A 27,187-nucleotide genomic window follows, 5' to 3' on the forward strand; every position below is an offset into this window, starting at 1 on the left:
AAGTGACCGAATGCTCTCCCTGATCTTGCTCTGTATTTTAATGAAATAGCCTATTGTGAGCTTATACATACAACCACCTTTGAATTGTTTTATCTGTATCAGTTGTAAGTAAATCTGCCACTGCAGCATTCATATCAACCACCAGGCTAAGAACAGCTTTAGTTACTTACCACCACCACTACTACTAATACTACTACCACTACTATTATTTTATTTTAGCAATAAATTAATGGCTGGCATTATTATGAACATAACAGAAGCCCATGTACAGTTTGTATAATATATGAGATATAGACCACATGGGGGTTAATGTTTTATTTTGGTGTCCATTCATACACAGGAACTTTCTGTACAGTTGAAATGTAAGTATTTGTTCATACATCCCTGGAATGCATGTGGCAATTGACAAGAATTTAATTTTGAGATGACTGTCCTACCCAATGAAATGTAGAAAAAAACAAATAAAGGTGACATTAAGGTCTTTGATTTGGTAGGCTATCCAACATTTTATATTAGAAACTTTGAAATTTATGCAGTAAATCTTTCTTTTATATAAAGTAAGGGAAAAAAATTTTGTTAACCATGTAGCAGGTACTAACACCTTTTACAACAGTATTTCATTTGCTAATATTTTATTGACAAAAAGGTTGACACTGGTTTGTACATTAGAAAAGACAAACCAACTATTTCCCACTACTTTTACTCAGTCAGCGAAGAGCTGTAACTTCAACTGTGTTTGATTCTACAAAAGCCATAACAATGGTGTCAAATCTTTTGGTCAAAACTCAGTGTGTCATTTCTCATACCCAAGATGTTTAAAGAGGGAAATGTTTATGAATGAACAGGCCTTAAGAAAAAGCCTGAAGTCAGTAGATGTGTGTTGTGCATATCAGAACATCACATGGAAATCACTGAAATTGAACAGACTCATCTTGATGGACATAAGCCAATAGAATACAACTTGAGGACCAGTAAGAGGAATGGAGTGGTTGTTTGTGCAGAAAATGAAGTAAAGTGCCAAGCTCTTCTGGTTAATAAATATTGTGTTGAACAACAGTTTGAAAGTGTGCCACAATAGTGGATCAGGAAATACACAAGCAAGTACCACTGGCAGTTTTCAGACCACCAGCAGAATATATCTTAAATTTCATTAAAAAGAGTTAGGGACAGTTTTAATAAAGTTATGCAAATGTAATGAGAATCACTGTTTGTGGATACTTTACTATTGTTTTTCTGTCAAACAGCACCAAAAGATGACACGTATAGGTGTTGTTGCACAACTTTAGATTATTTGCCACAATAAATTTCCCTAGACTGATTGCAGGACATACTGTGACACCAATAGACAATTTGTTTTTAGAGACAACAACATCAACAACAACAACATTATCATAAACAATGACTAGTTCACAGCACTCTGAGAGAAACTATGGGAAGAACATTGGAAATGGATTAATAAGGAAAATACAGATGGAAGATTTTATTCTTTCTACAGTACATGATGTCTTGGTGTCAATTAAAATCGAGCAGAAGTAAGGATAAGTAAGTGCTGGTTAACTTCTGGGAAAGTATCTTACGCAAGGATAAGAGTGTTAGACCTAATGATAAAATATAAATAAAATATATTAAGGATAAAAATATGCATTTTAATTCATTATCTCACGGAGCACTGAAATACTGCAAATTTTTAAATGTAATGTTGATCCCACACAAGTGTTTGGGTATTAAAGTACAACACAACTACTTACAAGTTATTCATTGAGAATATCTCTCAACTATGTACATTTTAATCATTTGCTCAGCATTTATCAAGAATGTATTTTCCTTCATATGAGGGCTATTCGGAAAGTAAGGAACAATAGGTCACGAAATGGAAACCACAGTGGAAATCAAAATTGTTTTATTTGCAATGGTTAGCTACTTCTCTACACAGTCGCTGCTCAGACTTAGACATCTGTCGTAGCATTATACCAACTTTTCAATTCCATTGTTATAGAAGACAGCTGCCATTGGTTTTCGACAATTTTCTATTCTGGACTGCAGCTCGTTGTCTGTGTCAAAATATTGTCTTCATAACCAGCAGTTCATTTGAGCAGAGATGAACCTCAGGGGTAGCCCATTAAGGCTGTATTGTGGGTGATCAAACACTTCCTATGGAAAATGCTGCAGGAGCATCTTCATTGCCCCTGCAGAGTGTGGCCAAGAATTATTGTGAAGAATGAACCACATGACAGTTATGTTATGTGGATTGTATAGCTTCAGGCGAAATCTTTCACCAGGTCCTCATACTAGGCAGGAGATGCTAAATTCTAGCCATCTTTACTTTCTCACTGTGAGCTCAGAACTGAAAAGAGGGACATGATGCTATCGCCGGGCATACTAGACACAGTGCCCAATGCATATGTACAAAGCTTCATCTGATTTTCACTGTATTTTCCACTTCGCGACTGATCGTTCCTTACTTTCTGAATAACCCTTGTATATGGAAGCCAAAGCATCATTTTTAGGTCTCAAGTACAAAATAAGAAAAGATAGCATTTCACATGTGTCATTATAATTTTTAAACATAAAAATGTAACAAATATAATATTTTATCAATGAAATAACAAATATTTTTTGATTACATTACATGAAGACTAAAATCATTTATAGCTACAGACTAAGTTCATAGGCATAAAAAGTATTTAGTTACCATCTTCTGAAATTATAACATCTGAGGATAGCATAAAGAAGAATTCTTCTATTGAGAATCAGACAAGAAAAATGTACACAAGAAAGAAAATATGCAATGCAGAAAATAATTCATTTGGGACCTTGAGTTGTAAGACAAACACCAAGTCTGAAGTAGCACCTAGAACCTCTGATTCCATAAAACCAGTTTTCTGACTTTTGTTGCCCCAGATGTTGTAATTTTATCAGTTACTGATCACGTCTACTCATGTACTGATACATTGTTCCTAAGTGAAATGCACTTTTTAAACTATCACAGTTAAAGCAGTTAGAAGCTTCCAAGACAATACTATGTATTGTTTTTATATTAAGGGAGATTGCCATTGGTACTTCTCTTCATTTAATATATTTATTCCCTATATATTATCAGTATTTTTCTTTGGCACTCTAAAAAATTATTTATCATCACACACACACACACACACACACACACACACACACACACACTAGTATAAACTCTGTCTAAATATATTAACAAGTACATGTATCCGCAAATGCACTTTTTTACATAGCATTAAAAATGCTATATGTAAAATCTCTATAGAATCACAAAGAATCCCTATATCCTTTCATAAAATTTTACATACTGTAAATAAGAGACTGATTTGTACAGAAGTTACAGACATATTATCATTAGTCCTATTCCTGCATTGGTGGTAAGTAAGATGTGAGGCAGTAGCTATTATTACAGGATGGTTTTTCATTTTTTATTGTATGTATAAATTCCTCTGTGTTAAATGCAACAGATCCAGCTTTGTACAGTGGTTCATCTTCTGCAAACCATTTTCCTATATCAATATCCATGAAAAAGAAACTGATTTCCTTGAGGGCTGCTTCTGGTGAGTCTACAAACCAAGAAAAGATATATATTAAACACACTCCTGATAAATGTTTCAGCAATACAATTAGAGGTTTTTAATGTTTTTTAAGCATGTCTTCCAAACATAAATAATATACATAGTATGGCACACTCTTACATAATATTTTATGCATATGATGTTGTTATGTGATCTTCATCTAGTACTGATTTTTGGCATATAATACTGTTCTAGATCTAGTGATGTGTACTTTTAACAATTTCTTTATGTGTTACATACAATATGTGGAGAAAGTTTCATTTTGGATAACAGTGCTGCATTTTGTAATTTTCATAAACTGTAGTGTATCTGCCAATGGCCTTGCCGCGGTGGTAACACCGGTTCCCATCAGATCACCGAAGTTAAGCACTGTCGAGCTGGGCTAGCACTTGGATGGGTGACCATCCAGTCTGCTGAGTGCTGATGGAAAGTGGGGTGCACTCAGCCCTTGTGAGGCAGACTGAAGAGCTACTTGATTGAGAAGTGGTGGCTCCAGTCTCGTAAACTGACATACAGCCAGGAGAGCAGTGTGCTGACCACATGCCCATCAATATCTGCATCCAGTGATGCCTGTGAGCTGAGGATGACACAGCGGCCAGTCGGTACTGTTGGGCCTTCCAAGGACTGTTCAGAAGAAGTTTAGTTTTTTAGTAGTGTAGCTAGCTTTTTAGTCCTCTTAACTTTCCCTGAGTCATAAATATTAACAAGGCTTCCAAAACCATGTCCACATATTTTCCACAGACCTCTGCCATGCCTATACACTGCACTACAAACTGTTAAACATAGTGACAAGAAGTGACACTGTTAAATAAATTTTGCAGGTTAGAGGTTTTGAAGCTGGTATGTTAAGTATAGATATACAATGATGAGCCAGACATTAAGACTACTGCCCACCATGAAACTGAATAGCACATGGCAGCAATGCAGGCATGTGACACAGTAAAAAAAATATATATATATAAGTGGAGCAGAGATGAATAGGGATTTTTTTTCTAGTGATGATATGGACTGAAAATGAGGAAATCCACTGACATAAGAGACTTTGACAAATGGCAGATTGTTATGGCCTGGTGCCTGGGAATGAGCATCTCAGGAACTATGAAGCTCATTAACTGTTCACATGCTACTATTGTGGCCATCTATGGAAATTGGCTCAAGAACCACCAGTAGGCAACCAGGTGTTGCAAGATGCAGGACAGAGGTGTGCTCGTTCTGTAAAGCAGGATTGGTGGCAATCTGTGATATATCTGATGACACTGTATAATTCTGGTGCTGGCAAAAGCGTTTCAGAGCACACTGTTCAGTGCACATTGTTTAACATGTAATTCTACAGCAGATGATATCTACTCAATCCTATTTTGACACAATGACATCAATTATGATTGAAGAGGACATGGGTTTATCAAGATTGATCCATTGATCAATGGAAATATGTCACCTGATTGAAGGAATCATGGTTACTTACTTCACCTGGTTAATGGTAATGCCTGGATACACTGTCATCAAGGCAAATGGCTGCTCAAAACATGCATTGTGCCATAGACATGAACCAATGGGGGCAATATTATGGTATGACAGCCATTCACCTGACTGAACTACGTAAGCAACATTGCAGGCGACCATCATGCCTTATTACTTGGTGCTTTCCAACATCTTCCAGCAGGATAACTATCCATCTCACATATCCAGAACTGTGCTGCTGTATTTTCAGGAGCATAAAAGTGAACTCATGTTGATGCCTTGGCCACCATATCCACCTGACCTGAACTCAAGAAACACATCTGGGATAACACTAAATACCAGCTCCTGCATACATTGGTCTGCAATTTACAGGAATTGTGTGACCTGTGCATAGACATCTGGTGGCACATACTTCCAGAAACCTACCAAGGACTTGTTGAATCCATGCCATGCAGAATCACGGATCAACAAGCTATTAAGCAGGTGGCTATAATTTTTCTGGCTCATCAGATATTTTTGTTAATACAGACTATAATAAAAGATTTCAGTCTTTCTACCAGCCATAAAAATAGGAGCAACTGGAACACGGCAGATAGATACAAAAATTTAAAAATACTTTTGGGTTTCAGTAGTTTCTAGCTTTTCTGCTTCAGGATAAGGACGCAGAACAAGAAAAATAAATGATATTGGCACAGTTTTTGAAGGAAAGGAAACGTGACTTCAAAAGCTGAATGACTATAAATCAACTGTACTTAAGGGAACATTCACTTGAGAAAAGTCAAATGGCTCTGAGTCACTTGAGAAAACTATAAAATTGTGAGCCAGAATGGCTTGCCGTAACTTAAATTCTCCCAGTCTTCACAACAGATGGGCCCCCTGCATTTTGGGATTGGAAGGCAGATGACCTGCCTTTCCAAACCTAGACCTACCTAGTCCTCTTCCTCCCTGAGGATGTAACTAACAGTTGTGAAAGTTGTGGTAGCTTCTTGTGCATTTATATGTATCTATCAACAGAACTAAGTACTGACTAGCCATTCTGTATCATAATGTTATGATTATGAAAGTAACAATGAACCAACACCTTATAATAAAACCTAGAGTATTTTTAGAAATGAACTGTTGGGAACCAATAATGCTAACATATCTAAAATTAAAAAAAAATAATAATTACGAAAAAAATAATGAAGTGCACGAAGAAAGGAAAAGGAGTAAGGGGTTACAAAATTAAGTAATATTAAACAACAAGTACAGTATATAAGTTCACCAGACAAAACATCAGTCATCCCCTTAAAAGGACAAACTGGTCACTTTGGAGCACTGCAGATGGTGTATGACTGGTACCAGTTGATCATGTGACCCTCCGTTGGTGACTCAGTGAAGTGTTGTGTACGTGCTAGTCGGCTGTCTGGTACAGCACAGTAAGATGGGTGAATGTGGGAAATGTAACAGATTGGTAGAAAGGAGCTATTATATTTGGATATGTCCACGACCACACTGTGAATGAAGCAGCCTGATTTGTTGGTTTATGAATAATGACTGTGCAAAATGGTGTACTACTCAACTACTCACAGACATGTAACACAGCACAAGGGCACCCATACCCAGGACTGGAGGGGGGAGAGAGGGGGGGGGGGAGTTACCATCAATCTATCCCCAGCTTTTCAGGGAATGGAAAAAATATAGTGCAGTCATGTGCTTTTCCTTAAAAAAAAAAAGATTTAAAAATCGGTATTATGCAGGTTTTTAACTGCGACAGAACTGGAACTTTTATATGGCTACTTAAAAGTCACCATTCATCTTCAAAAATATTAAAAGTACACCACACCGCAAAATCTAGCCCCCCCTTCCCTTACAAATTATTATGTGGGGCCCTCAACACGGCATAATAATAGTGATCATAAAAAAATACTAACCAACATGGATCAGAGATGAGTGTCAAGCCTTGCAAATGTCCATTGATTTCCAACCCAACAGGAACTGTTGCTGTCAGTGAATATAGATCCATCTTAAATGTTTCTATGTGAACATTGTGACGGGGACTGCATGAAATGGCCATCTTGTGTTGAGTATCTCACAACATGTCATTACTCACAATTGCACACAAAGCTGAACAGCTTCAATGGGCCAAACACAGAAATGGAAGAGTATCTTATTAGAGAAATGCAGTGTAATCTAATGAGTTGCGATTTTGTCTCTTTACAGATGATGAGGCACCAACAGCCCTATGAGGCAATTAACCTGGTGTGTGTGGAGGGTGTAGAGTAGGCTGCAGATGGTTTTGCAATGTTTTGAAGGTTTTTTTTAATTACATTTTCTCATATTTTTCTCTTGTTTCTCAGATTAGAACCAACTTTCGCAGCACAAGTTTTGCGAGGTTACATTTTCAGAAACAACTTCTGCAGCACAAGTTTTGTGAGGATAAATTATTGTTTGGTGTTTGATAATTTAATCTCACAAGTAGAAAAGTATGTTACTATGTTATGTTTTCTCATGGTTTTTTTCAGATTAGAAACAACTTTAGCAGCACAAATTTTGTGAGGATAAATTATTGTTTGGTGTTTGATAATTTAGTCTTACAAAACTTGTGCTGCAAAAGTTGTTTCTAATCTGGGGAAAAAAAAACGAGAAAACATAACATAGTAACATATTTGTCTACATAATGCATTTACTATAGAGATTATTCACAAATTCTCTTTACAAACTTCTAGGACTTGTAGAGGGTAGTGAGTACATAATATTTTGAAGAGGAACCCATGTCTGGAAACACACAGTTTCCATTCTACGACAGTTTCAGTTCAGATGGAAAAGGGGTAGATTTTGAGAATCTGGGTGACTTTCCCAAAATCTTTCCCTTTTTCTAGACCTCTCCAGTAATTTTCCTTCACCCTTCTTCCTTCCCCTTCAACCCTTCTGTTTGAAGAAGAAGCTGTTGGCTTGGGAAGCTTGCCAATCACAACAGTCTTCTATGTGTGTGCTCTGCCACCACTTGTGGAGTAGATTTTTTATCTCTCCAATTCAATAATTTTATCAATAATTGATTGTTTTAATTTATAACTTAAACATTACCTATTTACATTGTTGCCAAATAAAAAAAAAACAAGAGTCCAGCACATCATACATTTAGAGCAGTACTGATTTGTTACAACAGCATATTGATGTGGCGACCAGCAACATTGTTACTGACATTGTACCTACAAACCATGTTCTGGTTTTCACCCCCATCCCACCTGGAACCTCTTCAGTTTTTACTACAACGGTCAGAACTCATGCCAGCAGATATTCCTTAGTCTCTACAGGATTCTTGTAAATTAAACTTTGCATACGATCGCACAAGAAGTAGTCCATAGGAGTTAAATCCAGCGATCGCTGTGGCCACGCAATTGAACCACCTTGGCCAATTCAACTTTCATCATATTGTCTTTTGAGATGTCTCTGAACCACACATGAGAAATGAGGTGGTGTACCATCATGCTGAAACCACATTTCCTGATGGACATTCAGTGGCACAGCTTCCAAGAATGGGTCCAATAAGCTTTGTAGGAAGATCAAGTATGCAGGACCAGTTAACCTGAGCGGAAGGAGATATGGCCCAATCACATAACTGTCCAAAATATCTGTCCACATGTTAACACCATACTGGTGCTGAAATCCCTAAACATTCATGGCATGAAGGTTTCCATCTGCCTAGACATGGCTGTTTTGCAAATTCAGAACATAGTTCCTAGTGAATTTACATTCAACTGTGAACAAAACTTGACATGGAAACATGGATGTGATAATGCAGTGCTGCAAGAACAACATGCAGTGTGCAAAGTGTTGCGGAAAATCGGCTGGGCCCATAATGTGTACCCTTTGTAAGTGGTACAGATGTGAAAGTTCCTGGCAGATTAAAACTGATTAACTTCTCATGGTTGGGATTCACAGTAATATAATATTTCTTAAAAAGACATCATAGTCGCCGTTGACTGTATAAAATATTTGTTGTTACCATTGCAATTTTGGCCTTATGGTCATTTTCAAGTAACACTGCAAAAATTACATTCTGTCAGAATATAAAACTATCTGACATCAGTACATGTTGTCGTCAAAAGGCTGCATTTTGATGACGACATGTACTCATGTCAGATAGATTTATATTCTGACAGAATGTAACTTTTGCAGTGTTACTTGAAAATGGGCACAAGGCCGAAATTGCAATAATAATAATAAATATTTTATACAGTCGATGGCGACTATGATGTCTTTTAAAGATTAAAACTGTGTGCCGGACTGAGACTCAACTCGGGACCTTTGCCTTTTGCAGGCAAGTGCTCTACTATCTGAGCTACCATGCTCACAGCTTTACTTCCGCCAGTACCTCTTCTCCTACTTTCCAAACTTCACAGAAGCTCTCCTGTGAACCTTGCAGAACTAGCACTCCTGGAAGAAAGGATATTGCAGAGACATGGCTTAGCCACAGCCTGGGGAATGTTTCCAGAATGATATTTTCACTCTGCAGTGGAGTGTGCGCTTATATGCAACTTCATGGCAGATTAAAACTGTGTGCCAGACCAAGACTTGAAGTTGGGACCTCTGTCTTTCGTGGGCAAGTGCTCTACCATCTTAGCTAACCAAGCATGACTCACACCAAGTCCTCACAGCTTTACTTCTGCCCGTACCTCGTCTCGTTGGTAGAGCACTTGCCCGCGAAAGGCAAAGGTCCCGAGTTCGAGTCTCGGTCCAGCAAACTGTTTTAATCTGCCAGGAAGTCTCATATCAGCGCACACTCTGCTGCAGAGTGAAAATCTCATTCTGGAAACATCCCCCAGGCTGTGGCTAAGCCATTTCTCTGCAATATCCTTTCTTCCAGAAGTGCTAGTTCTGCAAGGTTTGCAGGAGAGCTTCTGTGAAGTTTGGAAAGTAGGAGAAGAGGTATTGGCGGAAGTAAAGCTGTGAGGACGGGGCGTGAGTCGTGGTTGGGTAGATCAGATGGTAGAGCCCTTGCCCACGAAAGGCAAAAGTCCCAAGTTTGAGTCCCGGTCTGGCACACAGTTTTAATCTACCAGGAAGTTTCATATCACCGCACACTCCGCTGCAGAGTGAAAATCTCACTCTGGGTACAGATGTAATTGTTGCTCATGCAGAACTTCCCAGATGATACTGTGACTAACACTCATTACACACAAAATTGTTTGAGTACTTGTTGATGGGTTCTCCTGAATGCAATGCAGTACATCATTTTCAAATTTGGGCATGCAGCATGGCTGTGGAACATTACAGTACTGCCTCCTCATGTTGAAGGTAGCTGTTTCTCCAAGTCACTGCTCAGCTTAGGTAAAAAGTTTGTGGGATGGCATGATATGTTGCGGAAAACATTCATGATGCAGCCAACTATCAGCTCTTCCATTACCTCGAGCTTCACCATACACAAGCAGCATGTCTGCGTATTCTGAAAACAAAGTACCGAACCATGTTTACTGTATCGGAGACATACAGGCATTGAATAGGTCTTGCAGCAAGGTAGACATTAAGTGGCATTAGGTGATGGTCTGAAGTAGTGCATGTCATCCTGTCTATCCTCTTGCTGTTCGCCCCCGGTAGCTGAATGGTCAGAGTGACGGATTGTCAATCCTCTGGGCCCAGGTTCGATTCCCGGCTGAGTCGGGGAATTTTCTCCACCCAGGGACCGGGTGTTGTACTGTCTTCATCCTCATCCTATCATTTTCATCGACTGTAGGTTGCTGAAGTGGTGTCAAATTGAAAGACCGGCACCCGGCAAATGGTCTGCCCGACGGGGGGACCTAGCCAGCCAATTAAATTAAAAAATTATCCTATTGCATACCAGGAAAAGCAACAATGTGACTTTTATCTTTCCCTCAGCAGACGTGGCTGCATTACACATCTGAACTGAAACCATTGTAGAACAGAAATGGTACTTTTCAGGACAAGGGATGCTATTCAAAATATTCTGTACTCACTTCCCTCTACAAGTCCTAGAAGTATGTAATGGGAAGTTCCAAATACCCTGTATAACAACATGTATTACAGGCCACTGAAGATGATTCATAAATAAAAGAAGCAAAAGACATATAGTGAAAAGCAAACTGCCTTTCCATCTAGCTGCAAAGAGGGAATGTACCTCCATGAATTCTGAAGCAACTAAGGAATGACAGAAAAAAGAAAAAGGATTATATGTGGTTGATTTGTCAAACACTGAAGTATCCTATTGCACCTCAAGCAGCACACTAAATCACCTGATCCTACTACACTGTAAAAGTCTGGGGCTATTTGGAAAAGTAGATGAAATGTAGCAGACAAGACACCTGCAGTTTCATACAGGATCCAATAATCAATGAGCCACTTCAGTGGATATGGCACACTTGAACAAATCTGCAGACTTGGTTCCTCACCAAACAGGCGATTATCAAGGCTAAAGGCAGTGTTACATGACATTAGCATGGCATCTTCTGGTGTGGATAAATTTTTGTCCTGAGTACTTAGTGTCAAAGAGAAAATTTCAGTGCTGAATGTGAGAACAAGTAAATTTATGAAAGAGAAACCTCGAAGACTAGCATAAATTAAGACAAGGTGAGTAATAATAGTGAAGTACATTTTAGAAAGTCAAAACACTAATTTCGGGAATGAGGACCACATGACTAATGTGGTAGAACAGGTATTCAAGTTGCTGCTGTTACCGTGAATAGCATCAGTAGTCACAGGATAACAGAATTTCCTAGCGTACGCAGATGCTGGGAGATAGTAACACCAATATAAAATGTTAAGTAAAACTTTCAGTAAATCAGTTGATTTCTTGTCTGTAATAGAACTGTAGTATGTGGGTGTACACCCGCCTTACTATGGAGTAAAATGTCATCAATGTTGTAGGGCCAAACAAGTGTGTCAAGCTTCAGTTTATGTAATAGTTGCCTTCATATTTTCAACTTCGCTTTGACACCTGGGAAGTGAAAACACCTCTTTTGTTTTAAAAATTATTTGGATTCCTTTCTATATTTCATTTTGAGAATTGAATTTTAGGAATACTGGCCACTTTCACAAATTCCACATGTGTGGCTGCCCATATGACCTAACAGATCATGAACTGCATATTTTAATACTTTTATAAACACAGAAACTCAGCAAAAATATGACTAGAAGTGGACAATGTGTATACTCTGAACGGATAAATAAATACAATATCTGCATTCACAATAAGAATATTAGAAACAATACTTAATGCCATATGTATGCAAATGTGTTTCAGGGCATGTACTGAAGTTTATGAAAAAGCTACAACCTGATCCATGAGAAGCATTTCGAGTATCTGATAAACCATAACATCCCCTAATACTGTCAGGATGAGTGTACTGTGCTTGATAAACTTTTGTAGGTCCCATTAACTTCCTCCATTCCTGAATGGCATTCTTTCTCGCTAAAACATACACATCACAGGGACCACTGGAACAAAGCAACAGTTGCATATATTACACCTACCACATTTAAAAAATATATATGTTGAGAGCTTCCTGTTATAATCCTGTAATAAAATGATTATGAATACAATAACTAACCTTTGCATGAATGTAATAAGGCGATGATAAAAGAATTTTTCTTTATGTTCTGCATAGAATTCTTCCACTTGTGCTTCACTTAGATGAACTCGTTTATTCCTCACAACATAAAATCCTTTGGCCAATATTTTATCTCGAATATCCTGAAACCATTCAAAGTTGTTGAAACATCATAGTGTGAGTAATCTAATACTAAAAGAAAAGAACAAAATAAAACTCATGAAGTAACTACAACTTTAGTAAAATGAATAATAATACTGCCAGATAGGCAATCACGTGCCTATTGATCTTCGGCATTATGGAAAAATCTATTAACATTTTCCTTCTCCACTCTTTTCCAACACACTGATGGCCAATATACACAGATACTGTCACAACAACCATTTATCTACTATTAACTTTTCTTGTTCACTTGCTTTTTATGCATCTTCTCTCTTATAGAGAGAAATTAATGCAGATGAATAGGAAAAAGAATCCTGTAATGTTTGAATACTCCATTAGTAGTGTAGCGCTTGACACAGTCATGTCGATTAAATATTTGGGTGTAACATTGCAGAGCGATATGAAGTGGGACAGGCATGTAATGGCAGTTGTGGGGAAGGTGGATAGTCGTCTTCGGTTCACTGGTAGAATTTTGGGAAGATGTGGTTCATCTGTAAAGGAGACCGCTTGTTGTTGTTGTGGTCTTCAGTCCTGAGACTGGTTTGATGCAGCTCTCCATGCTACTCTATCCTGTGCAAGCTTCTTCATCTCCCAGTATCTACTGCAACCTACATCCTTCTGAATCTGCTTAGTGTATTCATCTCTTGGTCTCCCTCTACGATTTTTACCCTCCACACTGCCCTCCAATGCTAAATTTATGATCCCTTGATGCCTCAAAACATGTCCTACCAACCGATCCCTTCTTTTAGTCAAGTTGTGCCACAAACTTCTCTTCTCCCCAATCCTATTCAATACCTCCTCATTAGTTACGTGATCTACCTACCTTATCTTCAGCATTCTTCTGTAGCACCACATTTCGAAAGCTTCTATTCTCTTCTTGTCCAAACTAGTTATCGTCCATGTTTCACTTCCATACATGGCTACACTCCATACAAATACTTTCAGAAACGACTTCCTGACACTTAAATCTATACTCGATGTTAACAAATTCCTCTTCTTGAGAAACGCTTTCCTTGCCATTGCCAGTCTACATTTTATATCCTCTCTACTTCGACCATCATCGGTTATTTTACTCCCTAAATAGCAAAACTCCTTTACTACTTTAAGTGTCTCATTTCCTAATCTAATTCCCTCAGCATCACCCGACTTAATTTGACTACATTCCATTATCCTCGTTTTGCTTTTGTTGATGTTCATCTTATATCCTCCTTTCAAGACACTGTCCATTCCGTTCAACTGCTCTTCCAAGTCCTTTGCTGTCTCTGACAGAATTACAATGTCATCGGCGAACCTCAAAGTTTTTACTTCTTCTCCATGAATTTTAATACCTACTCCGAATTTTTCTTTTGTTTCCTTTACTGCTTGCTCAATATACAGATTGAATAACATCGGGGAGAGGCTACAACCCTGTCTTACTCCTTTCCCAACCACTGCTTCCCTTTCATGTCCCTCGACTCTTATAACTGCCATCTGGTTTCTGTACAAACTGTAAATAGCCTTTCGCTCCCTGTATTTCACCCCTGCCACCTTCAGAATTTGAAAGAGAGTATTCCAGTTAACATTGTCAAAAGCTTTCTCTAAGTCTACAAATGCTAGAAACGTAGGTTTGCCTTTTCTTAATCTTTCTTCTAAGATAAGTCGTAAGGTCAGTATTGCCTCACGTGTTCCAATATTTCTACGGAATCCAAACTGATCTTCCCCGAGGTCGGCTTCTACCAGTTTTTCCATTCGTCTGTAAAGAATTCGCGTTAGTATTTTGCAGCTGTGACTTATTAAACTGATAGTTCGGTAATTTTCACATCTGTCAACACCTGCTTTCTTTGGGATTGGAATTATTATATTCTTCTTGAAGTCAGAGGGTATTTCGCCTGTCTCATACATCGTGCTCAGCAGATGGTAGAGTTTTGTCATGACTGGCTCTCCCGAGGCCATCAGTAGTTCAAATGGAATGTTGTCTACTCCCGGGGCCTTGTTTCGACTCAGGTCTTTCAGAGCTCTGTCAAACTCTTCACACAGTATCTTATCTCCCATTTCGTCTTCATCTACATCCTCTTCCATTTCCATAATATTGTCCTCAAGTACATCGCCCTTGTATAAACCCTCTATATACTCCTTTCACCTTTCTGCCTTCCCTTCTTTGCTTAGAACTGGGTTGCCATCTGAGCTCTTGATATTCATACAAGTGGTTCTCTTCTCTCCAAAGGTCTCTTTAATTTTCCTGTAGGCAGTATCTATCTTACCCCTAGTGAGATACGCCTCTACATCCTTACATTTGTCCTCTAGCCATCCCTGCTTAGCCATTTTGCACTTCCTGTCGATCTCGTTTTTGAGACGTTTGTATTCCTTTTTGCCTGCTTCATTTACTGCATTTTTATATTTTCTCCTTTCATCAATTAAATTCAGTATTTCTTCTGTTACCCAAGGATTTCTATTAGCCCTCGTCTTTTTACCTACTTGATCCTCTGCTGCCTTCACTACTTCATCCCTCAGAGCTACCCATTCTTCTTCTACTGTATTTCTTTCCCACATTCCTGTCAATTGTTCCCTTATGCTCTCCCTGAAACTCTCTACAACCTCTGGTTCTTTCAGTTTATCCAGGTCCCATCTCCTTAAATTCCCACCTTTTTGCAGTTTCTTCAGTTTCAATCTGCAGTTCATAACCAATAGATTGTGGTCAGAATCCACATCTGCCCCTGGAAATGTCTTACAATTTAAAACCTGGTTCCTAAATCTCTGTCTTACCATTATATAATCTATCTGATACCTTTTAGTATCTCCAGGATTCTTCCAGGTATACAACCTTCTTTTATGATTCTTGAACCAAGTGTTGGCTATGATTAAGTTATGCTCTGTGCAAAATTCTACAAGGCGGCTTCCTCTTTCATTCCTTCCCCCCAATCCATATTCACCTACTATGTTTCCTTCTCTCCCTTTTCCTACTGACGAATTCCAGTCACCCATGACTATTAAATTTTCATCTCCCTTCACTACCTGAATAATTTCTTTTATCTCGTCATACATTTCATCTATTTCTTCATCATCTGCAGAGGTAGTTGGCATATAAACTTGTACTACTGTAGTAGGCATGGGCTTTGTGTCTATCTTGGCCACAATAATGCGTTCACTATGCTGTTTGTAGTAGCTAACCCGCACTCCTATTTTTTTATTCATTATTAAACCTACTCCTGCATTACCCCTATTTGATTTTGTATTTATAACCCTGTAATCACCTGACCAAAAGTCTTGTTCCTCCTGCCACCGAACTTCACTAATTCCCACTATATCTACCTTTAACCTATCCATTTCCCTTTTTAAATTTTCTAACCTACCTGCCCGATTAAGGGATCTGACGTTCCAAGCTCCGATCCGTAGAACGCCAGTTTTCTTTCTCCTGATAACGACGTCCTCCTGAGTAGTCCCCGCCCGGAGATCCGAATGGGGGACTATTTTACCTCCGGAATATTTTACCCAAGAGGACGCCATCATCATTTAATCATACAGTAGAGCTGCATGTCCTCGGGAAAAATTACGGCCGTAGTTTCCCCTTGCTTTCAGCCGTTCGCAGTACCAGCACAGCAAGGCCGTTTTGGTTAATGTTACAAGGCCAGATCAGTCAATCATCCAGACTGTTGCCCCTGCCACTACTGAAAAGGCTGCTGCCCCTCTTCAGGAACCACATGTTTGTCTGGCCTCTCAACAGATACCCCTCCGTTGTGGTTGCACCTACGGTACGGCCATCTGTATCGCTGAGGCACGCAAGCCTCCCCACCAACGGCAAGGTCCATGGTTCATGGGGGGGAGACCGCTTATAAAACACTAATACGACCTATTCTCGAGTACTGTTTGAGCATTTGGGATCCCTATCAGGTCGGATTGAGGGAGGACATAGAAGCAATTCAGAGGCGGGCTGCCAGATTTGTTACTGGTAGGTTTGGTCATCATGCGAGTGTTACAGAAATGCTTCAGGAACTCTGGTGGGAGTCTCTAGAGGAAAAGAGCCATTCTTTTCATGAATCACTACTGAGGAAATTTAGAGAACCAGCATTTGAGGTTGACTGCAGTACAATTTTACTGCCGCCAACTTACATTTCGCGGAAAGACCACAAAGATAAGATAAGAGAGATTAGGGCTCGTGCAGAGGGATATAGGCAGTCATTTTCCCCTCATTCTGTTTGGGAGTGGAACAGGGAGAGAAGATGCTAGTTGTGGTATGAGGTACCCTCTACCACATACCATATGGTGGATTGCGGAGTGTGTATGTAGATGTAGAGCTTTGGACCTAGCTTCATACTTGCTCTGCCACCCCTCCTTTTTTTCACAACTCTTCTTGCTCTTTCCCATACTACATAACCAGCCATGTCAATTACATAACAACATCAAAAGTGGCTGCATGTATTTAGGTACGAACTTCAGCTCCACAGAAGTGCCCGAAGTCGAAACAGTCAGCTGTTATTACTTGATATGAGTCTATCACTCAGTACTTCATCTTAAAGAGACTCAACTGGGAGAAACACACTGATGATCTGCTGGAACATTTGATCTCAGCTACTGCTGCTATTAGGATCATTGCAAACTTTGGTGATAAACGTATAAGTAAATTAGCTTACTATACCTATTTTCATTCCCTGCTTTCATATAGCATATTTTGGGGTAACTGATCATTAAAGAAAAAAGTATTAATTGGACAAAAGTGTGTAATCAGAACAATAGCTGGAGCCCAGCCAAGATCATCTTGCATTTAAGGAATTCACTTATGAAATTTGTTATTAGTAACACATCCCAGTTCAAAAGCAATGGCAATGTGCACATTTACAACACTAGGAGAAAGGCTGATCTTCACTGCTTTGGGTCAAATCTAACTTTGGCACATAAAGGGGTGAACTATGTGTCCACAAAAGTCATTGGTCACTTATCAAATACCATCTAATGTCTGACAGAGAGCTGTCCAACATTCAAAACAAATTTAAAACATAAAATTCTGAATGACAGCTCCTTCTTCTCAGTAGATGAATTATAAATTAGTAATCTCGCAAGGAAAAAAGTTGAATTATGGCAGGTAAAGAAACCCTCTGTTAAACTGACATGTTCCACATCATTGCGAAGTGTTGCATTATAACCTATGGAACAAGTATTATCTTGGAAACTTCTCCTTCATGGTGAGAGTTTTCAGTAACCATTTTCATTAGCTAAATCAGTTTAAAGTCTATGTTAAAATGTAGGTCCCACTATAAATGGCTGAGTAAGTATGTCCAAAGGATGTAGAAATGCAACAGTATACTGCCCTCAATAGGACCATACGTTGTAAAGCACTGTGGTGTTCATACCCACTTTCAGGTTGATGACAGCTTTACTTTCTCAAAGGGTTGGGCCAGTTAATACTTACTTCAGTGTTGGCAATATATTTGTTATAACAACAAATTTGCAGGCATACATGATTTGATTATCCACATTCAAAAGTTAAAAAATAACATGAGACCCTGCATAAAAATTTCTCAGTTCCCTTGCCACATAAAATTCCAAACTTTCGATGATATCCTTCATCATCTTCATCAGAGACTAAAACTGACTGGTATCACTCGATATCATTAACAACTTAGAATTTTGTCTGAATCTGATGTGGCAAATGAACCAAGAAATGTTTATGCAAGGAATCCATCCTCCAAAACTTCATAGCAATATGAGACTAATGTGTGTACTAAAAGTTGTCCTGACATTATGTCATACTGTGGGGACATCAAAGCAAGGCTGCTAATGTCTTCAAACTACAAAAGAAGGCAATAAGCCTGATATGTAGCTTGGCACCCAGAGCTCACTGTAGGCCAAGCTTTAAAAAATTACAGATTATGAACCTGCCGTCAATATTTATACTACAGTGTGTAATGCATATTAAGGAAAACTATCCGAGTTATCAACAGTATGACATGCGACATAATTATAACACAAGAGACAAGCAGGACCTAGTTTCTTTCCAATGTAACTATAAAAAAACACAAAAGTGCTTCTTATACAAGTCCATAAAAATTTTTAATGCCATACCCCAACATATCAGGGATCTTCCAATTCAACAATTCAAAAAAAAAGTAAAAGAATTTCTTCTTGAGCTCAGCATGTATGAAACTGATGAATTTTTAAGGGAGCAAAGAATATGGTATGACTACACTTTGTGATCAGTTTTTATATGCTTCTATATATGAGTAAGTCTGTAATTGGCTAAATTTACTATGCAATATCAATTTGCACCAGAAGTTTCTCTGTTTTGCTTTTGTGTGAAGGTACCATAATTATTTGTGTAATATTTTTATTGTTTTGTAATTATTTGTGTAACATTTATACTATGTAATATTGACTTTTGTAATGCCTCAGATGATCTCTGAGGTCTCTACAACAATAAACAATCAATCAATCAATCTATGACACAAATACATAATTTATCAGGAAAGCAGCCACAACCTGTGGGTGACACTTGCCATGTGTTGAGTCTGTCCACAAAGTGGCATAGACAATATCATTTCAGGTTGTGATATTCTCATATAGCAATATAGCATGAGGATCAAGGCATCCAGCATGACTTGCACCAATGCTTTCCTTGCTAGAGGTTACCAATGACCTGTGGTGGCAGGATTGTGGGTGTGATGCTTCAATTGAAATGTGTTTGCAGTGCCATCCCACTTTCCTACAATTCAAATACTATGTGCCAAATGCACATGACCCACAGTCAATGCCATTGTATAGGGAATGATCTGGCTAATCTAAGCACACAATTTCCTCTTATTACAGATACTTGTCATTAGGTCAGTAGGGGTATTGTCGTCTATCAGATGTCCATCCACAATGAAACATGTGCATATGCTGCACAGGATGTCATCACTACAGACCACAGCCAGCACAATAGCTGTAAGAAAACCACCCAGTGGTATATGCGTTCCTAATGTGCTGCTGCCCCAGTTGAGAAGACTGCCATATCAGTACTTTCTCACATTATTGGCAAGATTGTAACCTGTTTCAAAAGTATGCCACTGATGGTTAGAGTCATACTCTAAGCTAAACATTATCCTGATTTAAGGCCTTCAAATATCTATATTAAAAAAATTCTACAAGCAAAGCTAAAAAGGTTTGGTGATTTTCTTATTATCAGGAGTCACAGCCATGGAGAATTGTGTACGTGATAATGATTTCTTCATTTGATGGCTAATTTATTTCCTTCTGTATAAAATATTATAATTTCAGCTTTGCAGTCACTTTCAAGTTATTTAGTTAGACTGATGCTGAAGTCCAGGGGGTGTGCAAAATATGGAAAGACCAAAAACATAGCACTTTATCATCCCTAATAAGGTGTATGAAAACTATTGGCATTCAAAACAACTTCCAATCATCTCAAAATGGATAAATACAGGCCCTATATGATTTTCAAGAGCATCTTATACTATTCTTCCTGCAAAATAGTGCGAGTTCAGGTGTTGACAATGAAATGGAAGTGATAATACAACCTTCTCTCCAAAGAAGGTCACAAAGGCTCAATAATACTGAGCTTTGGTGACTGTCATCGCGTTCACAAAATCAGTTCAGGATGACACAAGCTGTGTGAATGTAGGCCCTGTCTTCCTTGAACACAGCATCACCACTGAGAACAAATATTCTACCATGGGGGTTGACTTTATTAGCCAATATGGTCACACAATCCATTGTAGTAATACAACCAATAGAGTAACCATGGGGTCTTTGCAACACAATATGGCTGCCCAAACCATCACCAAACCCCAACATGTTTCAAGCAGTCTGCACAGTAGGCTTTGGAAGGCGTATGCCAGATACAAACTTGGTCACAAGTTGCAAACAGTGTGAAACAAGACTGATCTGACCAAATGACTTTCTTCCTGTGCTCGATTGTCCAGGTTTTACAGCTTTGATACCAAATTTTTCTGTTAAGGGCATTTGGATCATTGATCTGTGGGGTTGGAATTCCAGTTCACCCCTCAATCCCCAACTTATGGAGCTCACTTCATGTTGTTTTGGTGCCGAGAGAGTTTGTGAGTGTGATATTTAATTTTATAGTGACCTTTGCAGCTATTGTTCTCTCGTTTTTCATCAAATCCTCTCAATGTCACTTTAACTCAACACACATTTTCATCTGCGTTGTGACTTAGTGGTTGGTGTTTTTCTGCTTAACATGTATGTGATGTTAATCTTTGATATTGTGCCTCTAGAAAAACCAAACACTTCGACAACCTTGGTTAAGGAAGCACCCAGTGAGCACCAACAACTTTGCCTCCTATGAAGTCACTCCAACATAATACACTCACAAGTACAAGAACACTGTTCTGACCATCCCTGAAATTTCCAAAGTATTGAGGGCATTGCACAGGTGCTGTTCATGTTGTTATAACATCACCACCTGAAGGCTTGTCTACCACCCGCATTTATGTTCAAGCAAGCCTTTCTTGTGGTGTTTCCATATTTTTGTCCAGCCTCATGTAAAGAACACCATATCCATTATTTAATCGTAGACGGACTGTCATGTTAATATTACTTATGTGATATATCAAGTATTACATAAATTGTTCTTGTGTAATCCTATTGACAAATTACATTCTTTCACTTCATATTCCGATATAGGGCCTACTGAATCAGTGAGGTTCACAAGACAATTCATGTATGGTAAAATGATGAATATGGTGTTGTTGACATTTACTATTACATACAATGTAACAAATCTTGAAAAGGACAATGATTTATTTGAAAATTCTACAAAGCCAAAATTGCAAAATTGTATCCAGAAGGAAACAAAATTGTATCCAGAAGGAAATAAAACAAGTCACATAGCAAAAGCAATTTTATTTAAAAAGCTTTGGTATTAAATATATCACCCTTCCATGGACAAATTCATGTCTCCATAGCATAAAACACAGTGCCGCATTAACAAATGTTAGAAGAGGAACAAAACTGAATCCAAAGTGGAGAAACATCAATTATAGGGTTCCATAAGAGTCAACAAGTGGGCTGCTTCTGGCTCTTGGCCAACACGCTGATACTGTTGGTTAAAGCTCTGAAGGGACTGAACACCTAAGGTCATCAGTCTCTTATTTACCTCCCCCCCCCCCCCCCCCCCCCCGCCCCTGCAGACAGAATCTGTGTACCCCATCTATCTGGTGTCACTTAAAATCCGTCTTGATTGCAAATTTTTTTTTTATTCATATGATGACCGGTTTCGGTTCATTCAGAACCATCTTCAGATCTGATAGTTCAGTTACAGGAGTAACCCGTCCAAATCCAGCAACTTTCACATGCTACGTCACATGCATGTGAAAGTTGCTGGATTTGGACGGGTTACTCTTGTAAGTCAACTATCAGATCTGAAGATGGTTCTGAATGAACCAAAGCCGGTCATATGAATTTAAAAAAAAATTTACAATCAAGACGGATTTTAAGTAACTTTATAAAATCACTGATTGCTGTTATCCCATAAGACATTATGTCTGTTTTTGCAAAATCACTTGGCTTACATAAATGATTTGCCAGATATTTGAGGGCCCAATAAAACCAGTGATGTTCACTGATAAAGGGTGCAAACACATCTGTACCAGACATAGTCAATAGAGTAATGGACAACCCTTATAAGTGGCTCACAGCAAATAGCTTAACTCTTATTTAATCTTACAGAAACTCATAGTATGCCAGTCCAGGCAGATAAAACTTTGTTTAAGGCATGATAAGCAGAACTCAATAGACATACGTAAAATGGATATATGCAATTCCTAGGAATCCAGATGGGCAACAAACTGACATGCCGCCAGCATGTGGATAAGTTATCCAGAAAGCTCAGCTCTTCCTGCTTCACATATTTTCACCAAACACTCTCCTATGAGAGAAAAGCAGCTGTGCTCAAAAAAGTAGTCATTCTCCAAAAGTATGCTGTTACAATATTTGTAAAGTCGATAATCTAATATCTTTCAGGGAGCTTGATACTCTTATACTCACATGCTAATAAATTTACCCCTTAGAGTATTTCTGGTTAGTAAAACAGGTAAAATTAATATGAATCATGATATTCAGAACCATACAGTAAAAGTACAAATATTTCTGTAATGATTAAGCATCTCTGCCAATGGAGTTCTATATTGTAATGCAAAAATCTTGGAAAAATTGCCAGAAACCAGAAAGAAAACTGGAACTCTCTGAAATCAACAGTTATAATAATACATAGTATGAAGTGATAGATAAAAATAGCAGCTGACTAGTGTAAAAGCAGCATTGCTTTTTTTTTTCCAAAATACCTGCTCGTCTACATCTACACGGACTTCTGATAACATATGTGACTTGTTAATATGCTTTAATGAAACTGGTTGTAGTGGCCACTGTTGTCAAATAATACTGAACTGAATTGAATTCCACATCCCTGACTCTCCCCTTCACTGTAGGATTTATGGAAAGATATGTGTTAGAGAGTGATCATCGATGTGCCCTCCTCTCTACCCCCCCCCCCCCCCCCACCTTCACACACGTCAAAACAGAATAGCTAAGCAAAGCCCACAGATAACAGTGGTTTCCCATATTTTTGTGTGCATACAGACATAGCACAAGTATAAAACAGAGAAAGGTTGGACACATGGACTTAAACTCTCTCAGTTCATACTTTCTTTGAATTCTTCATCTACAAGAAAATTAACTACTACTTTCAGACACTTTCTCACCCAGTTCAGTCTCTAAACGTTTCATTATCTGATATATTGTGTTATCTGTACAGACCAACAACTGTTAGTCTTAGCTTTTTGCGTCATAACCACCAGCCAGTACACAGTTTCTTTAAGAAATGTGCAAACCATATCTACTTTCTTTCTCTGTATCTGCTCTCTGGCTTTCCAGTAGTTTCAACAGTCCGGCTTTCAAGGAAAAACTGATTAATTTCGACAGAAAAAAGTAGAGATGTCATTTGTGTGTTGTAGCTTGGAAATTCACTAGAATAACTATGTTATCTGTACCATACAAAATGTAAATAATAAAAACACTGTTTTCAATGTTTCTGTAACTGCAATATGGATAACACAGAAATACTTGCATTTGATTTATAAATGCAATGTTAACTCAGATTAGGCCTGTAAGTTTTAACATTTGGTTCATCATTCCCTGTGCAGTTGGATAATGAATAACTTATTTTTTAATTCAATGTGGTTAAGGATGCATGGGAGGAAAAACAAGTATGAATGATGCAGAATACATACAAACACATATGCATAGTCCTTGATACAGATGTATTTTATTTCGCTTTTGCATTATGTTAGTGCCACAGAAAGTGCATGTATTTTTACTAGTGAGTGTTACAGGTAATCTGTAGCTTGAATGGTTTCCTGTAATTTAATAGTTTTGGCATAATACGTTCACCATTTGTCAGCCAAGGAACCATGTAGTTGTAGTTTTCAAATGCAACTGACCATATCATTAAATGACAGTTCCTGTCACTTCTATGCTTATTTGAAAATTCCATTGAACACATTGGAACTCAATGACTGAATTACATAATAAGCCACAAGCGGAACTATATCAATCAATTAGTAACTGAGGAAAAGGTATACGTTTTGCAAGATCTTCTCTTCTTTTAGAATAGACAAATTGGGTCCTTTTTTCTTTGCATTATGAGCATCACGTGCCTTTGGCGTATATACGATTTTGTTACACTATACAATAATTACGTTTAACGTTAAGGAATCACTAAGTCCAAACATAACTTGTTGGGTTCTGGCACTGATGTCTTTCCCCGATACGGTGGTTCCACTGGAGTATAAAAAGGGGTAGGATTCCACTTTGTTAATGCTATCAATTCACCTGAGTACCACAACACCCCATTCATTCACTGTAGCGGGTAGCTGTCATACGGCAAACCCTGACATTTTTACAGACGAATGTAAAGACTGGCGTTCGGCGACACCTAATATGTGCGAAGTTTTATTGCAATCCTCTGTAATAGCATCTTTACAGTAGCTAAATTATATTGCTATGTTTCTGCTGCTAATTTCATACTATCGAGGTACACACAATATGACCAGCCCTAAATATTCGCCGCAATACTTGTTGCGCCAGCAAAATTAACTGACCTGTAAGGCATAAGGAACTTTGATTACGTGTGGTTTAATTATAGCTAATGTGAGCTGTAAATTTTCTACCGCCAAATTCATCAGTGTACGGAAACAGAAAGTTTTCTGTATAAACATGTTCTCACATACAGTACTTCAACTGCAGCCCCTCGTCCTATTTAGTATTTACTACCTATTTCATTATTGGACATATTTCACTCATTCAATGACAATTTGGTTAAAATAACTTCATCCCCGACAAGTCGATTCAAAGCTTTTCTTCACAAACACTCCGTAAAGAAACAACGAGTATCCACAGACATTGAAAACTTGCACATCCTCCAAAACCTCTTTCCCACACGCCACGACAAGTGGCATGACGGCTGACACGGCAGTTGTGGTGTTTCCACAAGTTAGGTCAAAATTTAGGGCGACAGATTTTCAGTATGACGTCAGCTGGGATTATTTGTATGAAAATTGGTGTCGTCATTCAGATTATGGCACTAGGGCGACATTGGTGTTGTCATTCAGATTATGGCATTAGATCTGAGCCAAAAATCCAACAAGAAGAAGAGAAAGCATAAATGCTAGATTTAGAAGAGGATTTTAAACATAAATAGCGCAGTGGAGTCAAACAATCTTATAAAGGACGTAGCATTCGTAAACAAACAATTTTTTGAATTAATTAAGAATAACAATAATCAATTTCGAGTACTTGTAGATCTGTGATATCGTGCTCTGTTAAAAAATTCCAGACTCACATCAGAAGTACAATCCTGGTTTGAGTGAAACCTGAAGCGCGATTTCTATACTTGGAATTTGGCTATTACCTGTCGTCTTTCTAATGTTTATACTACGTTCTTAAAGTACAATTTCAGACTCCTCATGTGAAGTGTTGGATGCTATTTATGATGACCTAAAGACTCATCTAAAAGGTAATATTTTCACTCTTACACCTCACATCAGTTAAATAAGATGAAATACCGAAGTTATTCTGCACAGAATTTCGGATTTATGCTTTGTGCAAGTGCGCTGACACTGTAATACAGTTGACGATTTCCTTTATTAAAAGCTGTACGGAAGGTGAAATTAAACTGCGAGCAGAAACTTCACTACTTCCTTTCTCAAATCAACTGGGCAATTACGTAAGATCATTGAAGTTGCTGTGTACTCTCACCACATAAATGAACCATCATGTTCTCATAGCAGCAATGCCAAACCTTTTTAACTAGCATCAACTTGAATGAAGAAAATTAATATGGCTTAATTTCTTAAAATATTATATTGCCATTATTCATGGCACATGTCATGATATCGGTTGCTCAGTACTCACCTCATATAACACAATCATATTACACACTACTTTGTCATTATAGCTGTGCATTTATCATATAGCATGAAATTATCAATTTTTTATATTGGCTTAGGTAAAGTAATGGCAACATTTGTATCAAACTTTCACAGCTGTCTCACTTGCATGTTAAGGAAAAGCAGCAACTTTTTCTAAATAAAAACAAAAGAAAGCAATAAGCTTTTTTGGAAGTACACTATATTATATTTACAACTATAAAGCTGCTACAAATTTTTACAAATTAACCTTTTTGGGTGCCAGTTGGACCTGCAGATCCTCCAGTCTCATAAAACTTTAACAGTTTGTTGTGTTCGTTGATATAGACTTTGTGAACTCTTCCTGTTTTAGATTCTACAACATGTAAATTACAGCCAAGGGTGTTTTCGTACATGCAATTCACAATTTCGATCAAATCTAGATATTTGCCTTTGCAGCACTTGTTTTTGTGTTTCCATAAACAAGTTCACTCCTTGTACAGTTCAATAAACTGTAAATTTTTGCTAACAACCATTTTTTGACTTTTCAGCCACTGTGAAACACACACATGATGAAATTGCCATGACGCTTCGAAATTCAACCGTGAGACAGCAGTCGAAAGACGCTAATTGGTGGTGGAGGGAGCAAAGTGGAAGACCCTCATTAACGAGCAAACGTGTTTGTCAGATTTGCCCTTACCTTGCTGCTGATTTATCAAACAAGCCTGAACATCTACAAACAAAGTTTGTCAGTTTAACCTCACCTTTGATGCAGACACTCTTTATGTTTGCGAGTATTTCGATAGTAGTTAGAATGACCACAAACGTAGACAAAGCACATCTTGTATTCACTTTGCCACAGTGTTTAAAGAAGAAAAAGAAGGTAAGATCCTGATCTGAGGAATGACTTAAAATGAGAGAAAAATTTACATGTGAAAATCTGATATTGGAAATATTGTTCCCAGAAGCTGATGATTACTTCAACTTTCTTTGGCTCCACAATGAAACTCCTAATAACTTATTGAAGTTAATCTGCCAT

The 27,187-nt window shown here is 38.1% G+C and overlaps 1 protein-coding gene across 2 annotated transcripts; it reads right to left on the bottom strand.

Moving 5' to 3' along the window:
• Positions 1–623: 623 nt before the first annotated feature.
• LOC126162150 (nucleoside diphosphate kinase 6) lies at positions 624–25,135 on the bottom strand. Of its 2 annotated transcripts, none has more exons than XM_049918450.1 (4): positions 24,575–24,829; positions 12,596–12,738; positions 12,322–12,482; positions 624–3,575 (listed from the first exon to the last, which is right to left on the bottom strand). In XM_049918450.1, exons 1-4 carry the CDS (start codon positions 24,593–24,595, stop codon positions 3,370–3,372), a joined length of 531 nt encoding a protein of 176 aa, XP_049774407.1. In that variant the 5' UTR covers positions 24,596–24,829; the 3' UTR covers positions 624–3,369. The 2 variants fall into 2 exon arrangements, with proteins under 2 accessions (XP_049774407.1, XP_049774405.1); XM_049918448.1 differs by lacking the exon at positions 24,575–24,829 and adding an exon at positions 24,844–25,135 and having other exon boundaries at positions 626–3,575.
• Positions 25,136–27,187: the final 2,052 nt, after the last annotated feature.

This window comes from Schistocerca cancellata, chromosome 2 (assembly GCF_023864275.1).
Source record: "Schistocerca cancellata isolate TAMUIC-IGC-003103 chromosome 2, iqSchCanc2.1, whole genome shotgun sequence".
NCBI classification, from domain to species: domain Eukaryota; kingdom Metazoa; phylum Arthropoda; class Insecta; order Orthoptera; family Acrididae; genus Schistocerca; species Schistocerca cancellata.